Here is an 18,102-nt window from a genome sequence, read left to right on the forward strand (position 1 = left end):
TTGTGCACAACTTTTTATTTTTTTCAAATCTCCATTACTTGTCAACTTAAAAAAAAAAAAACACTAAACAAGAGTGCATGAATACTGTCAGATGTTTCCTGAACAAATCTCACTTAAAATGTGGCATACTGCAAAAATCATATTGATTGACTAAATTAGATCAATAGCACAACGATGATTTCTGATATTAGGTTATCGTACTTTAATTGTTTTTTGATCATAAACAGCTGATAATGATCCAGCTTTATTAAGAAAAGTAATTGTGGAAGTGGTGATTAACTCTGTTTTGTTTGTTTTTTAATGTAAAAGGCTTGTTGTAAACATATTAGCAATCAAAAAGTAGAGGAAGAAAAAAAAAAAAAAAAGTCAAAATGAAAATTTAATCATCATCAAAGTTCTGTTGTAAAAGGAAGTTGGCGGCCAAGTTCTCGTTCTTCTCACATGCAAAGTATGCTTGTATAACGAGTCCCTCCGGAAATCCTAAAGCTTTTAGCTGGAATGAAAAGAAAACAGTTGCAAATTAGCCAAACAATACTTTTAATAAGTCACATAACATTTTCTGCTTGGCAACATCGTCAGAGTCGTGCATCTTATTCCAGCAGATATCTGAACTTCGCACTGAGAGGAAAAGGCTGCTGACAGAGTGGCGCTCCCCCTCACCCTCTCAATGGCCTCTTTCTCCTGTGGCGTGACCTGGATGTAGCTCATGGGACTCCCGCCGGGTGTGTCACCCGGTCCGGCTCCCCCTGCGCCTCCTGCGCCGCCCAATTCACCTGCCGGCATCGCCTCTGGATTGGGTTCATTCAGCATCTGGATGAACTGCTCCTGGTGGCTGCTTATCTCCTACGGTGGTAAACGAACATGTCAGGCATGGACTGTGTTTCTTGGCATCTATAACTCTAATGTAGTGCACAAAAAATTGCCTTTTATACAGTTTGGGGACTCACAAGAGACAGATTTTAAAGAGAACGGGGAAAAATCCTGACTTTAAGTCTGTAATATGGGTCAAACTCTGGCTCCTAGAAATTCCCATAATCCCACAATGCAACTCAATACCTGCCTCCTAAATCCCCTCATCTTTCAAACTCCAAACTATAATTTATTTTTAAACTGGTGTCTGTCAGTAAACTGACACTCCAATGCTTGAACCGTGCACTCGTTCAATCAGCGGTGTTTTAAGGGCCTCCCCACCTGCAGCAGCTCAGGGTTCTCCCTGCCGATCTCCTGCAGCAGCGCAGGAAGCAGGGCGGCATTCTGCTGGATCAGCTGTCGCATCACGTGGAACTGCGGCTGATTTCTCAGGAAACTGAGGGGGTTGCCTGAAGGCATGAAATGACAGGCAGAAGGTTTGAGAACCCAAAAAAAACATAGAGAAAGGATAACACCAGTATCCAAAGTTTGCTCGTTGAGGCTGCTGAAATACGCCAGATAGTACGGGGTCCCTTACCTCCGCCAGCACTTGGTGAAGAGCCGGTGTTGGCGGGAAGGCTAATACCACCTATGGGTGCAGCCTGAACACTCGCTGGAGACACCACCGCCTCTGGCCCCGTCGCAATGCCCGATTCTCTGCCTGGAATACCCTGAAAGAAAAGTGACAAAGTTCAATAATTCATTGAAGTATGAATACAATAAACATGGTCTCTATGGGTGCCACAATTTGATTCAAGACTCACTTCAGTTTAAAGTGTGTAGGTTACATCATGTGACGCACACATTTTAGGATTCTGATTAACTCCAAAGATTTGTACAACCATGTATTCATGTTGATTTCTAGTACAGCATATAAAGACAAAATAAATGACACATTTACAAGATCCTGATGCCGACATCCTAAAATATGAAGCTCTACGATTGCCCAAAGTACTCATAGATCTGATGTTTTACGTTCCAAGCCAGCGATTGGCTCTGCAGGACGTTGACTGGGGCCTCAGACTTGAGCTTTTCTTACTGTGAGCAGGTACTCCACAGCTCGATCTGGGTTGTTGAAGCTCGCCCTCAGAGCTGCGACCACCTGCTCCCTCTCGTAGCCCATGAGCATCATCTCGGTCACCATGGCGTCGTAGGATGGGCCTGTCACTACAGAAACACACACACCCCAAGACAGATCAACAGTGAGACTAGAGAGCTCCATGGTCAGCCAACAGCACTGTGATACTTTATTCCTTGTGGATATATGGATAAGAAACAAGGTGGACCAAAATGAAGTAGTTTAAATCACACGTGGGGTCAAAGAGTTAGCACATGCGAGCTACAGCTAAAAGGCATTGAGGCAAAAAGTATTTCTTGTCTATTTGTGTCAAAGTCCTTGCATCAGATTCATAAATATACTCCCAAAACGACATAAATAATGTTCACAAAGAGCCCTACCTAGATTAGAAACCGCCTCATCGATCAGGTTTGTGTTTGTTGAAGCCTCAGAGCTTCTGCTGGAGGAACTTTGTGTGTCAGACCTCGTGTCATCTGTGCTCTGGCCGGACGGCGCTGCGGGGGCTGCAGCGCTGGGAGGGAAAGTGGGCGGTGACGGCTGCGGGGCGGGGGAGGCCGTTTTAGCCTGCGAGGGAATTCAAAAACACAACGCGTCACTTCTCCGATATCGCTCCGCAGCGGCAATGAGTCACTGGACAGAAGCGGTTGTCGGTGGAAGGATAAGGTTACAAAACCCGAATGACAGTTCAGTGTTAGCTCACATTTATAACACTCACGGGCATGTGGTAGATTTACGGAAACAATTTCTAATATTCCCAAACCTTTGTCACCATGACGACCACAAAGTTCTTCTCGTTGATTTTGTATTCTTTGAGAGCCGCGTCATCGCTGAGGACTTTACCTGTGAGCAAACAGACAGATGAGTCACACATCCTCTGGCTTCACCTGGGGTGAACTCTGAAACAGAATCATATGTCATCATTGAGTAGAAGCTTTAGTAGAAGGTTTAATCGCCACATCTGGGTCCCTTTGATGTTGTTTTTAATGCGTTTTGTCCAAGAAGCCACTTTAAGTACTGTCTAAAATGTAAACACAGAACCTTTACCATGTATTCAGCCAGTTGGAATGCTTTTACAACACTAAGTACACTGGTATAATTTAGTTGTTTGTTAGACTGACAAAAATCCTAATTACTACCTGGGTTTTCCCAAGATTGATCTTTTCTCGTTTTGAAAGTGGGATGAGTGCAATGCTTGTTTAAACAAATGGAGGTAGGCATGTCATGAAACACTGAAACCCAGCTGCATCCTTTGTCTTCATCCAGCTGACATTTTCAATTGTCTGACGTGTCCTTTAGTTTTCTTGTTGTACGTTTTGTGCTATTGGCTACAGGAGATTAAAACCATCATTTAATGCATCAGCTTAACCTGCTGAACAGAAGTAACGGTTTACCAGCTCTTCAGCACTGCATAGCTGCACAATATGACTCCAAATTTGACATAACAATGTTGAGAGGGAAGAAAAAAATGGGGCAACTTCTGCTATTTAAAGGCTAAATCCTTGTAAATGAATAACAAAAGTAACTACATATGTTTTTTTCTCCGATCCCGTTTCAGGCTTGTTCTTGTAATTATGTTGAACCTGCAAAACAAACTGCTTTGAACTTTTCATGCTGGATTATGAAGCTAATAATATGATCAATATATTCATATTTGGTTTAAGAGTCACTCTCCCATCTCCATGTATAGTATACACATTGTTATAGGATATTTTACAGTAAACTATGAGAGGAAAACTCAATGTTGGCCCACCTCCGGCTTCATGAATCATGATACTTATCCAATGACAATGAAAACGATGGATACACAAAAAGCATCACACATGCATTGTTCAACAATGTGATGACTTGCAGGACACAATAAATAAACTCCAATACAAAGAAATGTGAAGCTTTCAAAAGGGTTTTTATAAAATAAAAAAAACAGCCTGCAACTTACCAGCATATATCAGTTTCAGTCCAGCAACTGGGAAGTTTTCCTTTCCTAACACATCTGCAGTCTTCTCTTTCAATATCTTCACCTGCAGATCAAAATGACACTCGTTCTTGCATTAACCAGGTTTCAACGACACCATTTCAGCTCGGTCTAAAACGACAGCACGAGTTAGAAAATAAAGTCCAAAGTGTGCTTCATAAAGTTGAATAGACGTGCAGCTGGCGAACTGCCAGATAAACTACATTAAAACACTACAGACTGATGGCACAACGACGTTTTGTTCCGAAAAAAATATATCAATGAAACTAAAAATACCGTTAATTATGACGCACAACCTCCCACCGGACCCCCTCCTCCCCAATCTGTCCATGAATGGGCTACGGCTAAATGCTGACAATACAAAACTACTTTTTTTTCTGACCGGTAGCGTCAGTAAATAAATTACTCTAATCTGTTCCAGGTTCTGTGGCAAACTCAAGCCGTATACCCCGGAAGAGAGGGCGCTCCTCTCGTGGACCCGTTGAGGTAACGCGGACCCATTTATCGATCGTCTCACTTGAAATGGTCGGAAACAAAAGTGATCGGTTCCAGGACATACCCAACTCCCACTCCACCCCCTTCACCAATGCATGCTTTCAACTCTCACCGTCTCCTCTTCATCGATGTCGATTTTGAACGTCTGCTGTTGTAAGGTCTTCAAAGTTATCTGCATTTTGTCGTCAGAGGTTTTTTATTTATTTTTTATATCTCCTGGACTAATTTAAATGTTGTAGATCCGAAGCAAGAATCTTGTCTGTTTTTGTTGGCTCATTACAAACTGTCAGCCGCCATGACTTTTCGCCTTTCTTCTTCTGTGGAACATATTTCGGCTGCAGCGATCCTAGTGGACAGTCTGGAGACTGCAGCTACAAATCAGCAACGACAGGTGAGCCTTTTTATTCGTATTAGTGGTTTAGTTAGTAGTACAATAGGCTTTTCTTAATGCACAATGGTGACTCTAAGAGCGTTTTACTAGTATATTGTTATTTTTATTGGATTAGTAATTAGATATATGAACATATATGCAATTCTTAAATGTTGTAGTTTGTCAATATGGAGCCAATTAGCGGCTTTATGGACTGTTGGCTAGTTTAATATGTATATGGGGCAGAAGTATTTACATCTGGAGTATAGTTTCTCCCGTGTACTTCCACTTAAAAAAAGAATAAAGACAAATACCTACAACACTACTTGCTTTTTAAAATATTATATTATTAAACAATACACATTTGTTTGTTTATCCCTCCCTAAAGAGCCCTTTATGAGTTTACTTTTTAAAATGTATTTCATTGTTAGTTACTTTCATGAAACAGTGCATGGCAATGGGAGCGTACATTATGCAAAAGAGAAACATCCGGTACCAGAGAACAACTCAATCCCTTAAGCACATTGATATTTTCTGTCTGAAGAATTTGTCTTAGATTTCACATTTTATGTCAACTTGTGATGAAAATATGTTTTTGGATATATAGGTTTTTCATTATGCTCCTCTCAGGACTGACATTGGAGAAATAAGCATGCTTCCCATGCTGAACTTGAGTTAGCATTTCAGGCCGTTATCACAATGCCAGGTCCTTCAAGCATGGAGGAATTTCAATATCGTCCATCCAGCACTCAGTATTCAGAGGCTTTATTGACTTCTGCCTCACATGCTGCACAGCTCACAGCTGACTCTGAGAGGACTGTTAAGTACCAGAGATAATATGCTGGAGCTCAATGGGGTCTGCTCCCCAGGCCACTTTTCTCCTTATTCTCATATCACTCCACCTCACTTCCTATCACTGCACGTGTGCATCTGTTAATCTCTCACTCCTCTCAGCTGTCCCTCCCTGTTCTAGCTATACTCTTCTTCTATCCTGATATTCTCTTCTATCGCTCCACTCGACACCCTCCTCCCTCCTTCCTCCTCTCTTGTCATCCAGTTATTACGACAGGAGCTGTGCCCTTGCCTGCGTTGGCTCAAGCGTACGCTCATCAGGCATTCCTTATGTTGCTCCACTCAGCCGCAGTAGCAGCAGCAGCATCCTCCTTTCCCCTCTCCCCGCTGTGGCTGTGCCTCTTGCTCCTGTCTCCAGGGGTCGTCAGTCTGCCGTCGGGCCCCCTCTGAAGTAGTGAGCCACAGAGATTATAGTCTAATCCCTGGTTGACTTGGAGATATTTTTAAGAGATGATGTTAGACATCTGAAATAAAGACTCTGCCCCTTTAAAAACAGGCGGGAGAGGAAACTCAGAGGACAAAATTGAGGCATTCAAAAGAAAGACTCTTCAGAAATAGTCTCCTCCGTGTGCAGTCATTTCATGTTTTTTTGAGATTCAGGGAGATGTTGAGAAAATGAAAAGACCAATCGGTGAAATATAAAGCGGAAACATAGCTGCTGATCTCAATGACTTGTTGTATTTAGGGCACAGGGCCGCAGCATTTCATGCATGTGGTTTACACACACACACGCGCACACGCACACACGCACACACACACACACACACACACACACACACACACACACACACACAGACACACACACACAGAGCATTTGCAGGGTCTGCGGTTTTGGTCAGCAGAGTTCCTGCTTGGTGTGGAGGAGAGAGAGAGACAGAAGGGTGGAACAGAGTGAAGGCCACTGAGATGCCTCCTCAGCCCGAAGCTATTTCCTGTGGAGGAGCTGCTGGGAGTATTATGGGTTGTTTCAAGGGCTCTGTGGACATGTTCCAGAGGAAATCCTATATATGTCACTGAAAATGAGAATGATGTTGCACAAAGGCTGCACTAGGGATACCAAGACATTGTATGCTTAACTTTAAATAATAGTTGCTCACACATTTAAATACTCATTTAAATGCTTAGCATTTACCAATTAGCTCCAAACACAAAGAACAGCTGAAGCTGCCATCAGGTATTTGGTTCTACACCAAGGTATATTTGACCTGACGATGGCCCGAGATGAAAATTTATTCAAATTCAGCCTCATTGGAACACGATCCAACAGTTCATGTAAATCCTCTGAGCACCATGAACGTCAGACAAACTTCCTGACGATCCAGCCAATATAGTTGCTCAGATATTTCCGCCCGTACCGAGGTCATTTATAGACCCAGTGCCCTCCTCAGAGCCCGCATGGCTGGAAATACCTTTTTGATTTGACCTGCTCATTTCCGTCAGTTATGCCAAGTCTTTCTGTTGTGTTCTTCCACCTGGAGACAAGCAACAAGTGACAACATTAAGTATCTCCATGGGTCCTTTGTCTTGTGCATAAGTAGTATTGCTCCAAGTATTGTCCCCCCCGATAATACTTTTTATTAAATTTAAATTAAATGTAAACGTATTTATTGTTCCCACATGCCCTGGAGTCTCCAGCAATACACTTGCCAAGTGTGTTGCCACTATTTTTCATAAGAAGTATAGTGGGAACATGCACATGATATTTGGGAAAAGTAAAGCTCTAATCAAAAAGATAATATCTAAACTTTAGCAGAAAAAAAGTGGGATTAGGACAGTAAAGGCAGAACATGCTATAAAACCTGTAGAGCAGACTGTATCAGGGAGGCGTAGAAGAGAGGAGGTCCATCCAGATTCTGGTTTCATCACAAGGGTTTAAAAAAGAGATTTTTTTTTTGCAATTAACACTTGAAACGATGCAGCCACCTGCAAATGTCACGCAGGTGTACTGCAGAGGACAAAGGAAGCTCAGAGTCGAGTGTGTAGTTGTTTGTGTGAGCAGTTCACGCTTTGCAAGGTCACTTCACGAGTTTGATCAAACTTCATGATGTTAAGTTTCTTCAGGAAAAAGGCATTAAAGATGATTTGATTAGAAATATGTCACTTCGCCCTTGACAGTGAGGCACTTCACTCACACTTAATTCTCAATTTGCTATTCAGGAAGCTTCCTTATCAGTGAGTTTTAACAGTTTGACATCTGGTCTCATATGCATTATTCACTGACGTAGAGGGCAGCAGAAGTTAACTATCATACATGAGGAAGTGGTATTACGCGTGATATCAGGTAAATCAAGTCTGTGGGAAACTGTAAAAAAGTTATTTTACAAATTAAGAGTACAGCGTGTACCCACAATGTTGTGTTTAACCCATCACATACTAGAGCCACTGTTAAGCAAGGAAAGGTGTCACTTCAGGAAGTGGACAAGGAAGAGATCAACACGATGAACCGTTATCTGATAACTTTATTATCAAGTTAAAAAAAGACAATGAATTACAATATTTACAGAATATCCAGAGATAAATGGAATAAAATTGTAAACAATCATTCTAGGCAACATCACAACCCACCATCAGGTAATCAGATTTATATGGGAAGAAAGGCAAAAAGGAGAGATTCTAGTGTCAAACTATGGAGACAACAGTCTGAAAAGAGAAATTCATCGGAAACAAACTAAACATATATACAAGTATCCAGTGTGTTGTCAGCAGGGGCTTAACTTTGGGTAAACTGGGAATATCACAGTCTAGAGACTGCACACAGTGAGGGATTCATAGTCATTTTCTATTAAAATGATCACAGAACAACAAACAATTTTGGGTCGACAGCTTCATTACCCAGATTGTCCCAACTCATCGCCTGGCGTCCGCCGGGCAAGAAGCTGCCTTAACAAAGCTTATCTCTACAACAACAGGTTTCAAACAGTTTTACTTTTCAAAAAAAGCTACACGCTGGTCCTGAAAAACAGAAAAAAAGGACTTTGAGATTCAGCACCAACTCAACAGTTTTGTTTTTTTTTTGTTTAAGGTATTACACGGACTGAGGATCATAACGGGGCTGCTACATTCCCACCTCTCATTGTCTGGGTCGACGACGTGTACGGGCCTATTGGGAGCAAGTGAGCTGATGTCCTCACTGGCCATGGAGAGAAGACACTGCAGTGTCGGGTGTTGGACTGGACATGAGTCAGCTACATCTCACAAGGATCTATAGGTCGACCGGCCAAGCCCAGAAGAGGACCGAGCTGCTTTAGGTAAATGTTTTCTTGTCTCTTGCTTCGCCATGTTTTTCTTCTTCACAATAAAAGCCCAGGCCGTGAATTCATAGACATCTGCATACTTTTCCTTCATGTGTTTAAATATAGTACAACCACAGCGCTCTCGCTCTTCCAATCTGCTCATTCCCATTACAGTACAGAAAAGGAGATATTTTTCATTGTAACCAGACATTGTACAACAGCGTAATAATGTTGGATCGGGGATTCAAAAAGCCCCTGAGGGTTAGCTATCGTCTTTAGATTTCTTTTTTTTTTCTTTTCTTGAAAAAAAAAAAAAAAATGAAAACACCTAAAGGAAAAAGGTTTAAAGTTTCCTTTCTGAAACATCACGGTTCAAACACTTAACAAGTAGTTTTGTTTTCTATACATGGCTGCAAACGTGGTTCACCTGGGTTGAAAAACCCAAATTTCCCATTTCCATCAATGGTGCAATGCTCAGGATAGACACAGCAGCAAACAGCAGACCTGGTAAATATTTCGGTACCAAGAACACAATTACACTAATCGTGCCCTTTTTAAAAATTGTATATGAAATATATCAGCCATATTATTTCAGATTGTTTCATGTTGCTTATTGGTCTCATTGGAATTGGGCTTATATTTGACTTAATTGCTATTTATTATCTTATAAGGCTTTAAGGTATTCAAGCAGCAACTTTCAACAAATACAATCTCTGCCTTTTGTCAGTATCAACAATAACATGACAACTTTTTCTAAAAAGAAGCACACATATCCAGGCTATGACAGTTGTGCCGATACAGAATTTAAAGGATTTTAAATTGGGGGGTTTTTACACCTTTTTAAAAAGTCGACTCAGAGTCCCAGTGGCAAATACATATGATTTATGTGGAAACCAATGATTGTAAGGTGTTCAGTGCCGGTGACACTTGTCTTTTCAGTGCGTCTCATTACTACAGACTGCAGAAGAGCATATCTGTGGCGTCTGTGGCGCTCGCCATACGCTTCTGAAGGGACATCTCGAAGCCAAGATTTGAGTTTCATGCTTAATGCCAGCCTGTCAGTCATTTGCCGGCCAAAAAAATCTGAATTTGGGTGATGTGGAAGGGTCCTGGATGAAGTTGAGGTAATCACCAGGGCTGACTGTGAAAGACAGAGACATCTGTCAATCAAGCAAACATGGCTCCAAACATACCCAGTTCAGCTTGGAATTTCATGTGTGAAAGAAACACACACTTAGCAGCACTTTTCTTCCCCTTTCATTGCAGATGATATAGTTCAACACTCAGGTTTTAACGGGACTTTTAGTTTCGTAGAAAGTACTTCCAACAAAATCTACTCAATTTTCTTAAATGCTGAAAGTAAAACTGCGTTAAATCTCAAAGACGGATATCTCAAGACTTTGGAAAAAAACAAAAAAAGCTATCTGCATGGCTAATTACCACCAGGGGTCGATAAGTGATAAGCACATATATAAAAAATGTTGTAATGAGGTTAAACCAACACTTCAGGCCTCACCGTCCTATTTGAACTCTCTGGGTTCATGATACAACACTTTTTGTTGTACTGCAATTACAATAATCCTTTATTAATCCCGCAGTGGGAAACTTTATTCTCTGCATTTTCACCCATCTTTAAAGCCTTGCGGAGCGACGAGGGGTTCAAGGACACCTCGACATGCAAACTACGGGGAGACCAGGGATCGAACCGGCGACCTTGTGGTTTCCAGGACGACAGCTGTCCCCATGAGCTACCATGACGGTCAGAATTGCACAGATTAACAGAAGGGAAATTAGCTGTTACTTCAAACTAGCGGACTTAAAAAGAAAGCAATCAAAGCCGTGTAGTGACAGGAGAGGAACTGGATTGTTAAGGCACTTGCACGCTGGTTTCCGCACTCAGCCGTGGTGGTCAACCTTGTCGAAACTCTGCATTTAATCGTCATCTTCATGCACGTACAGAGCTGTGTTCTGGTACAGCAACTTACTTTTTTTTTCCACTGAAAAGACAAGTGTGATCTCTGTATATTGATACGATGACACATATTGCACCAGTGTTATGAGAACCTGTCGTTATGTTGCAGGCTATGCTCAGGTTAACGGGGACCTCTATCACATGACACATTAATCACATCTCTGTCGTTGTATTGATCGTATGAGCGCACAGGTTGATGTCGTTTAACCGGGACTACAAACAACATATTTTACAGGGTAAGGGAGATTTGAACTAATCCCATTATTTCCATTATTCCATCACGTGAAATTACCGGACAATGAAATGGTTCAGTCAAAATGAGAAAGGGTGCCACAGGCTGAAGGCTTATACGTAGTATAATATTAAGGGACCTAAAATATAGCAATTTGCTACAAACATTGGGGGGGAATTGTCGTTATTTCTACGAATAAAGAAAACATGATTTGTGGTTTTACTAAAATAGATAAGGTGCGATTCTTTCTCGAGGACTACAACATCTACACGCTTAACACGAGGCCAAGATGAAAACAAGACGGAAAACTCAAAAATCTCCACAAGAAACAAGGATAGGTAGCTCTACAGTGGGCCACGGGTTTTAAATGCTTTCATATCACGTTTGTTCCATTCGGGGACATTTACAGTACCCCTGTTTTTGGGGGAGCGTAAAAGGTGCTTCAAATAATAATATACTAAATTTAGTTCATCATTTTGGACTTCATTCTCGATAAATAGCTTCATCTAGGTGGGATCTTTCACTGTAGATTTGACCAGAATGTCATCAATAAAGAGTTCTGTTCACTATTGGTTACCAATATATTAAGATCTGTCCTACGGGACTGTCCATTTAGAGAGCTCAGCCGTTTTATGCAGCACAATCTAATACTTAAATATGTAACACCTAAACTCTAGTAATGCGCCAACTCATAAGAAGTCACTTTTTATTTCTGTTTCAATCTTTTTGTTTCCTTTTTTACGACTCAGCTCAGTGCTGATACTACCCACGGTGATCACTTTCCAGCATCCCGACAGGCCGCGAGCACTTCAACCAAACTGCTGATCCTTTTTGGTGTCGAGCGTTTCTGGGCCTTCCCCGTACGGGCTCGGGCTTCCCAGTGAGAGGTCAGCGGGGTTCCCTTCCTCGTTGCTGGACGGGTCCGATCCCGCGTCCATCAAGGCCGAGAAGCCCGTGGAAGATGAAGCTGAGGCCTCTAATGCGGAGGTGCTGCTGGTGTTCATGTTGCTGTTATTAACCGTCCTAACAATGGGGGAGAGAGCAAATATTATTATATTTACACGTGAAAAGACATGCAGGTATATACTAATTACACAGGACTATGGCCATGTCATGTATACAGCATTGATTCAACATTTTCATTGGTGGGAGCGCAGGTGAGCTTCTGATAGATCTGCCTGTGTATTGTTAGACAAAACACATAATTAAAAATAGGATACACTATTTAAAAATAAGTTCAACCATCAAGAAGTCAGCGTAAAGTTTACAACAATTCTTAATGTTATTATTTTACGTCTGCAGTGGTTCGTCAATGGTTAGAAGATCCAACATTTTATTGGGGAATAATTGCTTAATCTTTGGTTAAACCAGCGGCTCTCAAACTTTATCTGTCTCCACTTTGAGGAAGCAAAATGTTCCACCGCCCCAACAACATGGAAACAAGATGGTCCAGCTTGTTGAGACTCCTCCATCATGCTGTTTTAATTAAGAGATTAAAGAAAATGTAAATCTCAAGTGAACCAGATCGCTCCATCTGACAAAAACTAATAACATGTGCAATCACTTTGTTAAGTGATTATACATGTGCAACAAATAACTCATATTTGGCAAAAAGATGACCAAGGAAGCCGGTTGGGTGCCTGTTTTCTCCCCATAGTTTCATGTTGACGTGTCCTTGAGCAAGGCACTGAAGGCCCAGAGCTTCACCGCAGCACAAAGCTCCTTCATTACTGAGGATGATGACATGCAGAGAATAATCCCCCACTGTGGGATTAATAAAGGATCTCCCTCCGCGCCCCACCTGTAATACCTCCGCGCCCCACTAGAGGGTCGCGCCCCACAGTTTGAGAACCGCTGGGTTGGAGACTGTAAAAAGGAAGTACTCACATGCCATGTCGAAGGACATGCCGCTCCCACTCCAGGCTGTTGGTGAAGCAGCGGCCACAGAACTCACAGGGAAGCCGCTTCTCTGCACTGCTGCTGCCACCGCTGCTGCTGCTGGGAGATGCAAGGACCTCTGGGAAATAGAGTTCAAATGATGGGTCAGGCTCAGAATAGCACAATACAATATTTGAACCCAGCTGAAATTGCTATAGTTAGTTTATTACCAGGTGATCCATAATCATGCATCACAAAGGAATAGATCATCTCCTTCAGTGAGCCACCAATACCAGTTAAGCATACTTGACTAAGACTGGTTATTTTGGGAGACCATTAAAAAAAAAGCACATGTATGCTATGGGACTTGCAGTACTCTGGCAGTGTGATAGTTTTCTTACTTATAGGCCCATTCACTTGGCTTAAAATGAGACCCAGGAGATTCGCAATATTATGTATAATTACTGAGAACATGACAGATAATAGGCTTTTCAGCAGACACTCGTATAGAGTGTAATCCCTGGAGGGTTTGTAAAGAAATGTGCTGTGCGTTGACTCATAGGCGGTTAAACAGTAGTTCAAGTGGAGCATGTTAGGCTAAAGATGCATGTGAGTAGATGTTATGTAACTCAGGAGAGCCACAAATATGACTTCATCTGCATTCACCTTGTAGGCCGGGCTTCTCCTCCTCCACTCCCCTGACTTCCTCCTCATCTTCTTCCTCCTCGTCTTCCTCTTTGAAGTGGTCATCTATCTCTTCATCGTCTATCTCTCTCTGTTCCTCCGCCATGTTCCCCACAACCTCCATTCCTTCCTCGTCCTCCTCGTCCTCGTCCTCCCGCGCTGCTACCTTTCCCTCTCCGACCATCTCCATCATTTCTCTTTCTTCTTCCTCCTCTTCGCTGCTCCCTTGTTCTTTTATCATCTCCAGCTGGTCCAGGTTGACGCGGCCCATCAGCTCGAAGTTACGAATGACCTGATGAGAAACTCTTATCAGTTATGGTGTTAAAAAAAAGATATTCATCGCTAAGAACTGCCTTTTTTTAATGTGTGTTTTTAATGTGTGTGTAAATGCATTTAGTTTTTCTTCAACAAGTAAAAGGGCACAATACTTTCCCAATTAATTACATTTATGTGTATTTACGTCTTAATTTTCAACTAAAAAGTGAATACTACTTAGTAGGGGTGGAGGAAAAAAATCGATACAGCATCGTATCGCGATATTTTGCGTGGCGATATTGTATCAATACACGATACAAGCCAAGTATCGATCTTTTATTTAATCAATTCAAAAGCTTTTTGGTCCTAGAATGATAAAATGAATGTATTTTTTGTTGACAAAGTTTCCCTTTGGGGACAATTTGCGGTTAAAAAGAAAAGATAGTATATCGCGATACTCAATGTATCGCAGTATCGTGATGATATCGTATCGGGACTCAAGTATCGTGATAATATCGTATCGTGGGACCTCTGGTGATTCCCACAACTACTACTTAGTCTTCTCAGACCAGAAGTGTATTTGTTTACTGTACAGTGAAGCATAAGGACGAGACATTCAAATAGAATATGAAATATTTTCATGACAGAAGCGTCTCATTTCTTTGCATGAAGCATCCTGTTGCAAATGATGTCACTCGAGCTGAGCAACTCCCTCCTCCCACAGTCCCTGAGGACTGCCGCATCCTTCCCAGCAGAGGCATCGTCTGCTCTTTCACTCCTCCCCCCATGAATAGACGTTCTGTCTCTCCACGGAGGAGCCCTGCTCTCTTATTGTTCCTTGAAACTGCATTTCTACAATTTACAATGAAGTTTTTCCCGTAACGAGGCACATATTTACCTAACCTTGATGGCAAAGTATATATTTCCGCGTAGCCTTCATCGCTTTTTAGACAGTTTTTGACCTTCAGCTACACATGAAAGGACCAGAAACTTCTGCACATTGCTCATCACTTGGACTGACTTTATTCACGATGTTCTGGTCTTTATTCCTTCAGAAGAGTCGGAATAAATTCATCAAGACAACAACTTTGGAAATATGTAAACCTAAGCAGGGAAGCAGGGTGCCAGCAGTCAGCTTTCTGTGCAGAAGCTTTGTAATAACTGTGACCTTGACCTTCAGCACATAACACCTCTGTAGCATAACATCTCTATGTCTCATTAGTCCTTGTTCAGGTAACACAATCCCAGCATGCTTTGGGTGAAATGAAGGATCTCATCATGTAAAGAATTGAAAACGATAGACGTGTGCCTTTTTAGTTTAATGTACTATAAACTGGTAAAATATCCATAAGTTAATAACTTTTCAGAATGCTAAAACTTTTACACGCTTTCATACTTCTGACCGTTACTTCTAATGACTTCTCATGACTTCTCATGAAATACAGTTGTATTATCCATGTCCAAGACATTACACCACACTCACATTTAATTAAAGAACAGTGTTTTTCTTTCCTGATATGGATTTTGGTTTGAAAACGCTGTGGAGATTAGTCTTCTGTATTCACGTGTTAACTCTTGCGACTGGTTTTCGTCATTTGATCTGTTTTGAACTGGTGAACATGTTCGGCAAAGAGCTTCAAGCATTCCAGCAAAATCCCCAAATAAACTTTTACGTCTGCTGTTGCTGCACTTTAAGACGTTGCCGTTCCAAAGTACGGGCAACTTCAAAATGTACAACACAAGTCATTCTGTCACTTCATTGGACATCGGTGGACAACTCTTTTTACTTGCAGTTTATTACATATATATATATATATATATATATATATATATATATATATATATATATATATATATATATATATATATACATACATATATATATACATACATACATACATACATACATATATATATATATATATATATATATATATATATATATATATATATATATATATATATATATACATACATACATACATACATACATACATACATATATATATATATACATACATACATACATACATACATACATACATACATACATATATATATATATATATATATATATATATATATATACATATATATACATATATATATATATATATATATATATATATATATACATATATATACATATATATATACATATATATATATATATATATATATATATATATATATATATATATATATATACATATATATACATATATATACATATATATATATATATATATATATACATATATATATATATATACATATATATATATATATATATATATATATATATATATATATATATATATATATATATATATATATATACATACATACACACACACATATTTTGTTGTAGAACTGAATCTGTTTATTTATCTGTTAATATTTAAAGGCACCTCGTGTTTATTTTGACGTCTCCTTTGGGAGTTTTAAACTGGACTTGGCATCATATCCCAACACTGTGGGAATAAAGACAGCTGATTGGCTCAAGCCTCACAACTTCCCATAAAAAAGACCAGCAAAGGCCATATGTAATAAATTGCACAGCTTGTGTTGAGTGCATCATCTGTAAATATATCATGTTACAGCCATTAAGCAGACTGATTATTAAAACATGGTTTTACGAGTAAACCGCATTCAACAAGACTCAGCTAGGAAAGCCATATAAACTCAAATAAAGCTCCTTAAAACATCATAAAATGGTTGCCAGCTGACCTTGTGCTCGAGGCGTAGATGCTCCTCGAGCTGGCTCCGCTGGCTGCTGTCGTAGTAGCAGAGCTGGCACTGGTAGGGTTTGATCTCGGCGTGCTTCTGCAGGTGCAGCTGCAGCGCCTTGTCGCTGGAGCAGGTGAAGGTGCATTTGTGGCAACGAAACACGAGGCCCTGCAGGTGGCGCGACAGCTTGGAGCGGCTGACCTCCAGCGGAGCCACGCGCTCCTCTGGTGGAGGAAGAGGGGAGTGGATTAGTGGCTTTGAGGAAGAGGAAGGGGAGTAATGGAGGCGAGAGAGGATGAGGAGGAGGAGAGCAGCAAGAGCTACCGCAGGATGGGAAGAGGAGACGTGGGGACGCAGGAGCGATATCCAATGACATGTGTCACGCACATACACACACAGGTGATCCCAGTGGTCGTTACCTGTGGGTGGTTGTCAGTTTTAACACAAACACTGAACACAGTCAGTTTCACTCCTTTTCTGTTAGAATGGGATGATCGTTCTCATACTCTGCTCTGTCATTCGGTAAACAAATAGCTCCGCTTACGGTTTAAAGTCCTTGTTTACTTTGTCTGAATTATGTATCCATCTCATATAATGGACTATAACGCGCATATCAATGTTTCTGCTGTTTGACTGGCGGTGAAAAAAACAAGATTCCTACAACTTCCTGCTCTCGGCTGAAAGAATAGCAGACGTTTTTTTCCGTCAACTCTGCAGCAAGAAAGCAAATTAGCGAATGATTCCCCAAAATGTTGAACTATTGCTCCACAAGTAAAGTTCACGATGTCCCCGGGTTCCACTTTGCGTACCTCTGTGCAGGACAATGTGGTCGATCATGTTGCTCTTGTGTTTGGTGTGGTAGAGGCAGAGAGGGCAGCGCAGGTCTTTAGGGAGGTTGTCAGGTGCATTGTTGTTGTGGCCGGCCTCCACGTGCATGGTGAAGGTGTTCCTGAGAGGAGTTCAGACACAGAGAGAAGCTTTAACTATTAGAAGGTTATATCCAGTGCTCGTATCTGTGCCACTGTTATTTCACATAAAGGTACATAGTATATAAACCTTGCATGAAGTCTCATTAGCAGCATGCAACATGCAGACAGCATGTCATGTTCCTATTGTTTCTCTGCGGATCTCTTTCCTTACTTGTAACAGGTGAAGAAGGAACAGTCTTTGCACTTGAAGAGCTTCTTGCCGCCGTGGCGGTCCCTGTAGTGCCGACGCAGGCTCTGCATGTATCCAGAGCTGAACTCACAAAACTCACAAGTGAGCACGCTGTCCGGTCGATTATCAGCCAGCGCGGAGCCAGAAGACATTTGACTGCGCGATGCCAGCTGGTAATGACTAAGCTGCTGACGAACATCCGCTGGCTCCAGGTATGAGGGATCTGAGAGAGGGGCGAGAGAGAGAGAGAGAGACTCTGAAAAACAAGGCATCGCTATAGATTG

At 41.3% G+C, this 18,102-nt stretch overlaps 2 protein-coding genes across 4 annotated transcripts in view; both read right to left on the reverse strand.

Annotated features, from left to right (window-relative positions):
• On the reverse strand, nt 1-4,760 carry rad23b (RAD23 homolog B, nucleotide excision repair protein). The gene is made up of 9 exons (XM_068574705.1): nt 4,567-4,760; nt 3,924-4,005; nt 2,748-2,827; nt 2,368-2,551; nt 1,949-2,076; nt 1,448-1,580; nt 1,192-1,319; nt 661-843; nt 1-493 (listed from the first exon to the last, which is right to left on the reverse strand). Exons 1-9 carry the CDS (start codon nt 4,630-4,632, stop codon nt 380-382), a joined length of 1,098 nt encoding a protein of 365 aa, XP_068430806.1. The 5' UTR covers nt 4,633-4,760; the 3' UTR covers nt 1-379.
• Nucleotides 4,761-8,123: 3,363 nt separating this feature from the next.
• Nucleotides 8,124-18,102, reverse strand: part of znf462 (zinc finger protein 462) — a 46,533-nt gene continuing 36,554 nt past the window's right edge. For all 3 annotated transcript variants that reach the window (XM_068573338.1, XM_068573339.1, XM_068573340.1), the window contains exons 8-13: nt 17,801-18,041; nt 17,470-17,609; nt 16,661-16,884; nt 13,658-13,967; nt 13,001-13,130; nt 8,124-12,136 (exon numbers count right to left, since the gene is read on the reverse strand). In XM_068573338.1, coding sequence (XP_068429439.1) covers nt 11,923-12,136; nt 13,001-13,130; nt 13,658-13,967; nt 16,661-16,884; nt 17,470-17,609; nt 17,801-18,041 — 1,259 coding nt within the window. In that variant the 3' untranslated portion in view covers nt 8,124-11,922. The remainder of the gene's footprint in view (nt 12,137-13,000; nt 13,131-13,657; nt 13,968-16,660; nt 16,885-17,469; nt 17,610-17,800; nt 18,042-18,102) is intronic.

This window comes from Clinocottus analis, unplaced genomic scaffold, assembly GCF_023055335.1.
Source record: "Clinocottus analis isolate CAN_PGR_092001 unplaced genomic scaffold, fCliAna1.0.p SCAF_13, whole genome shotgun sequence".
NCBI classification, from domain to species: Eukaryota; Metazoa; Chordata; class Actinopteri; order Perciformes; family Cottidae; genus Clinocottus; species Clinocottus analis.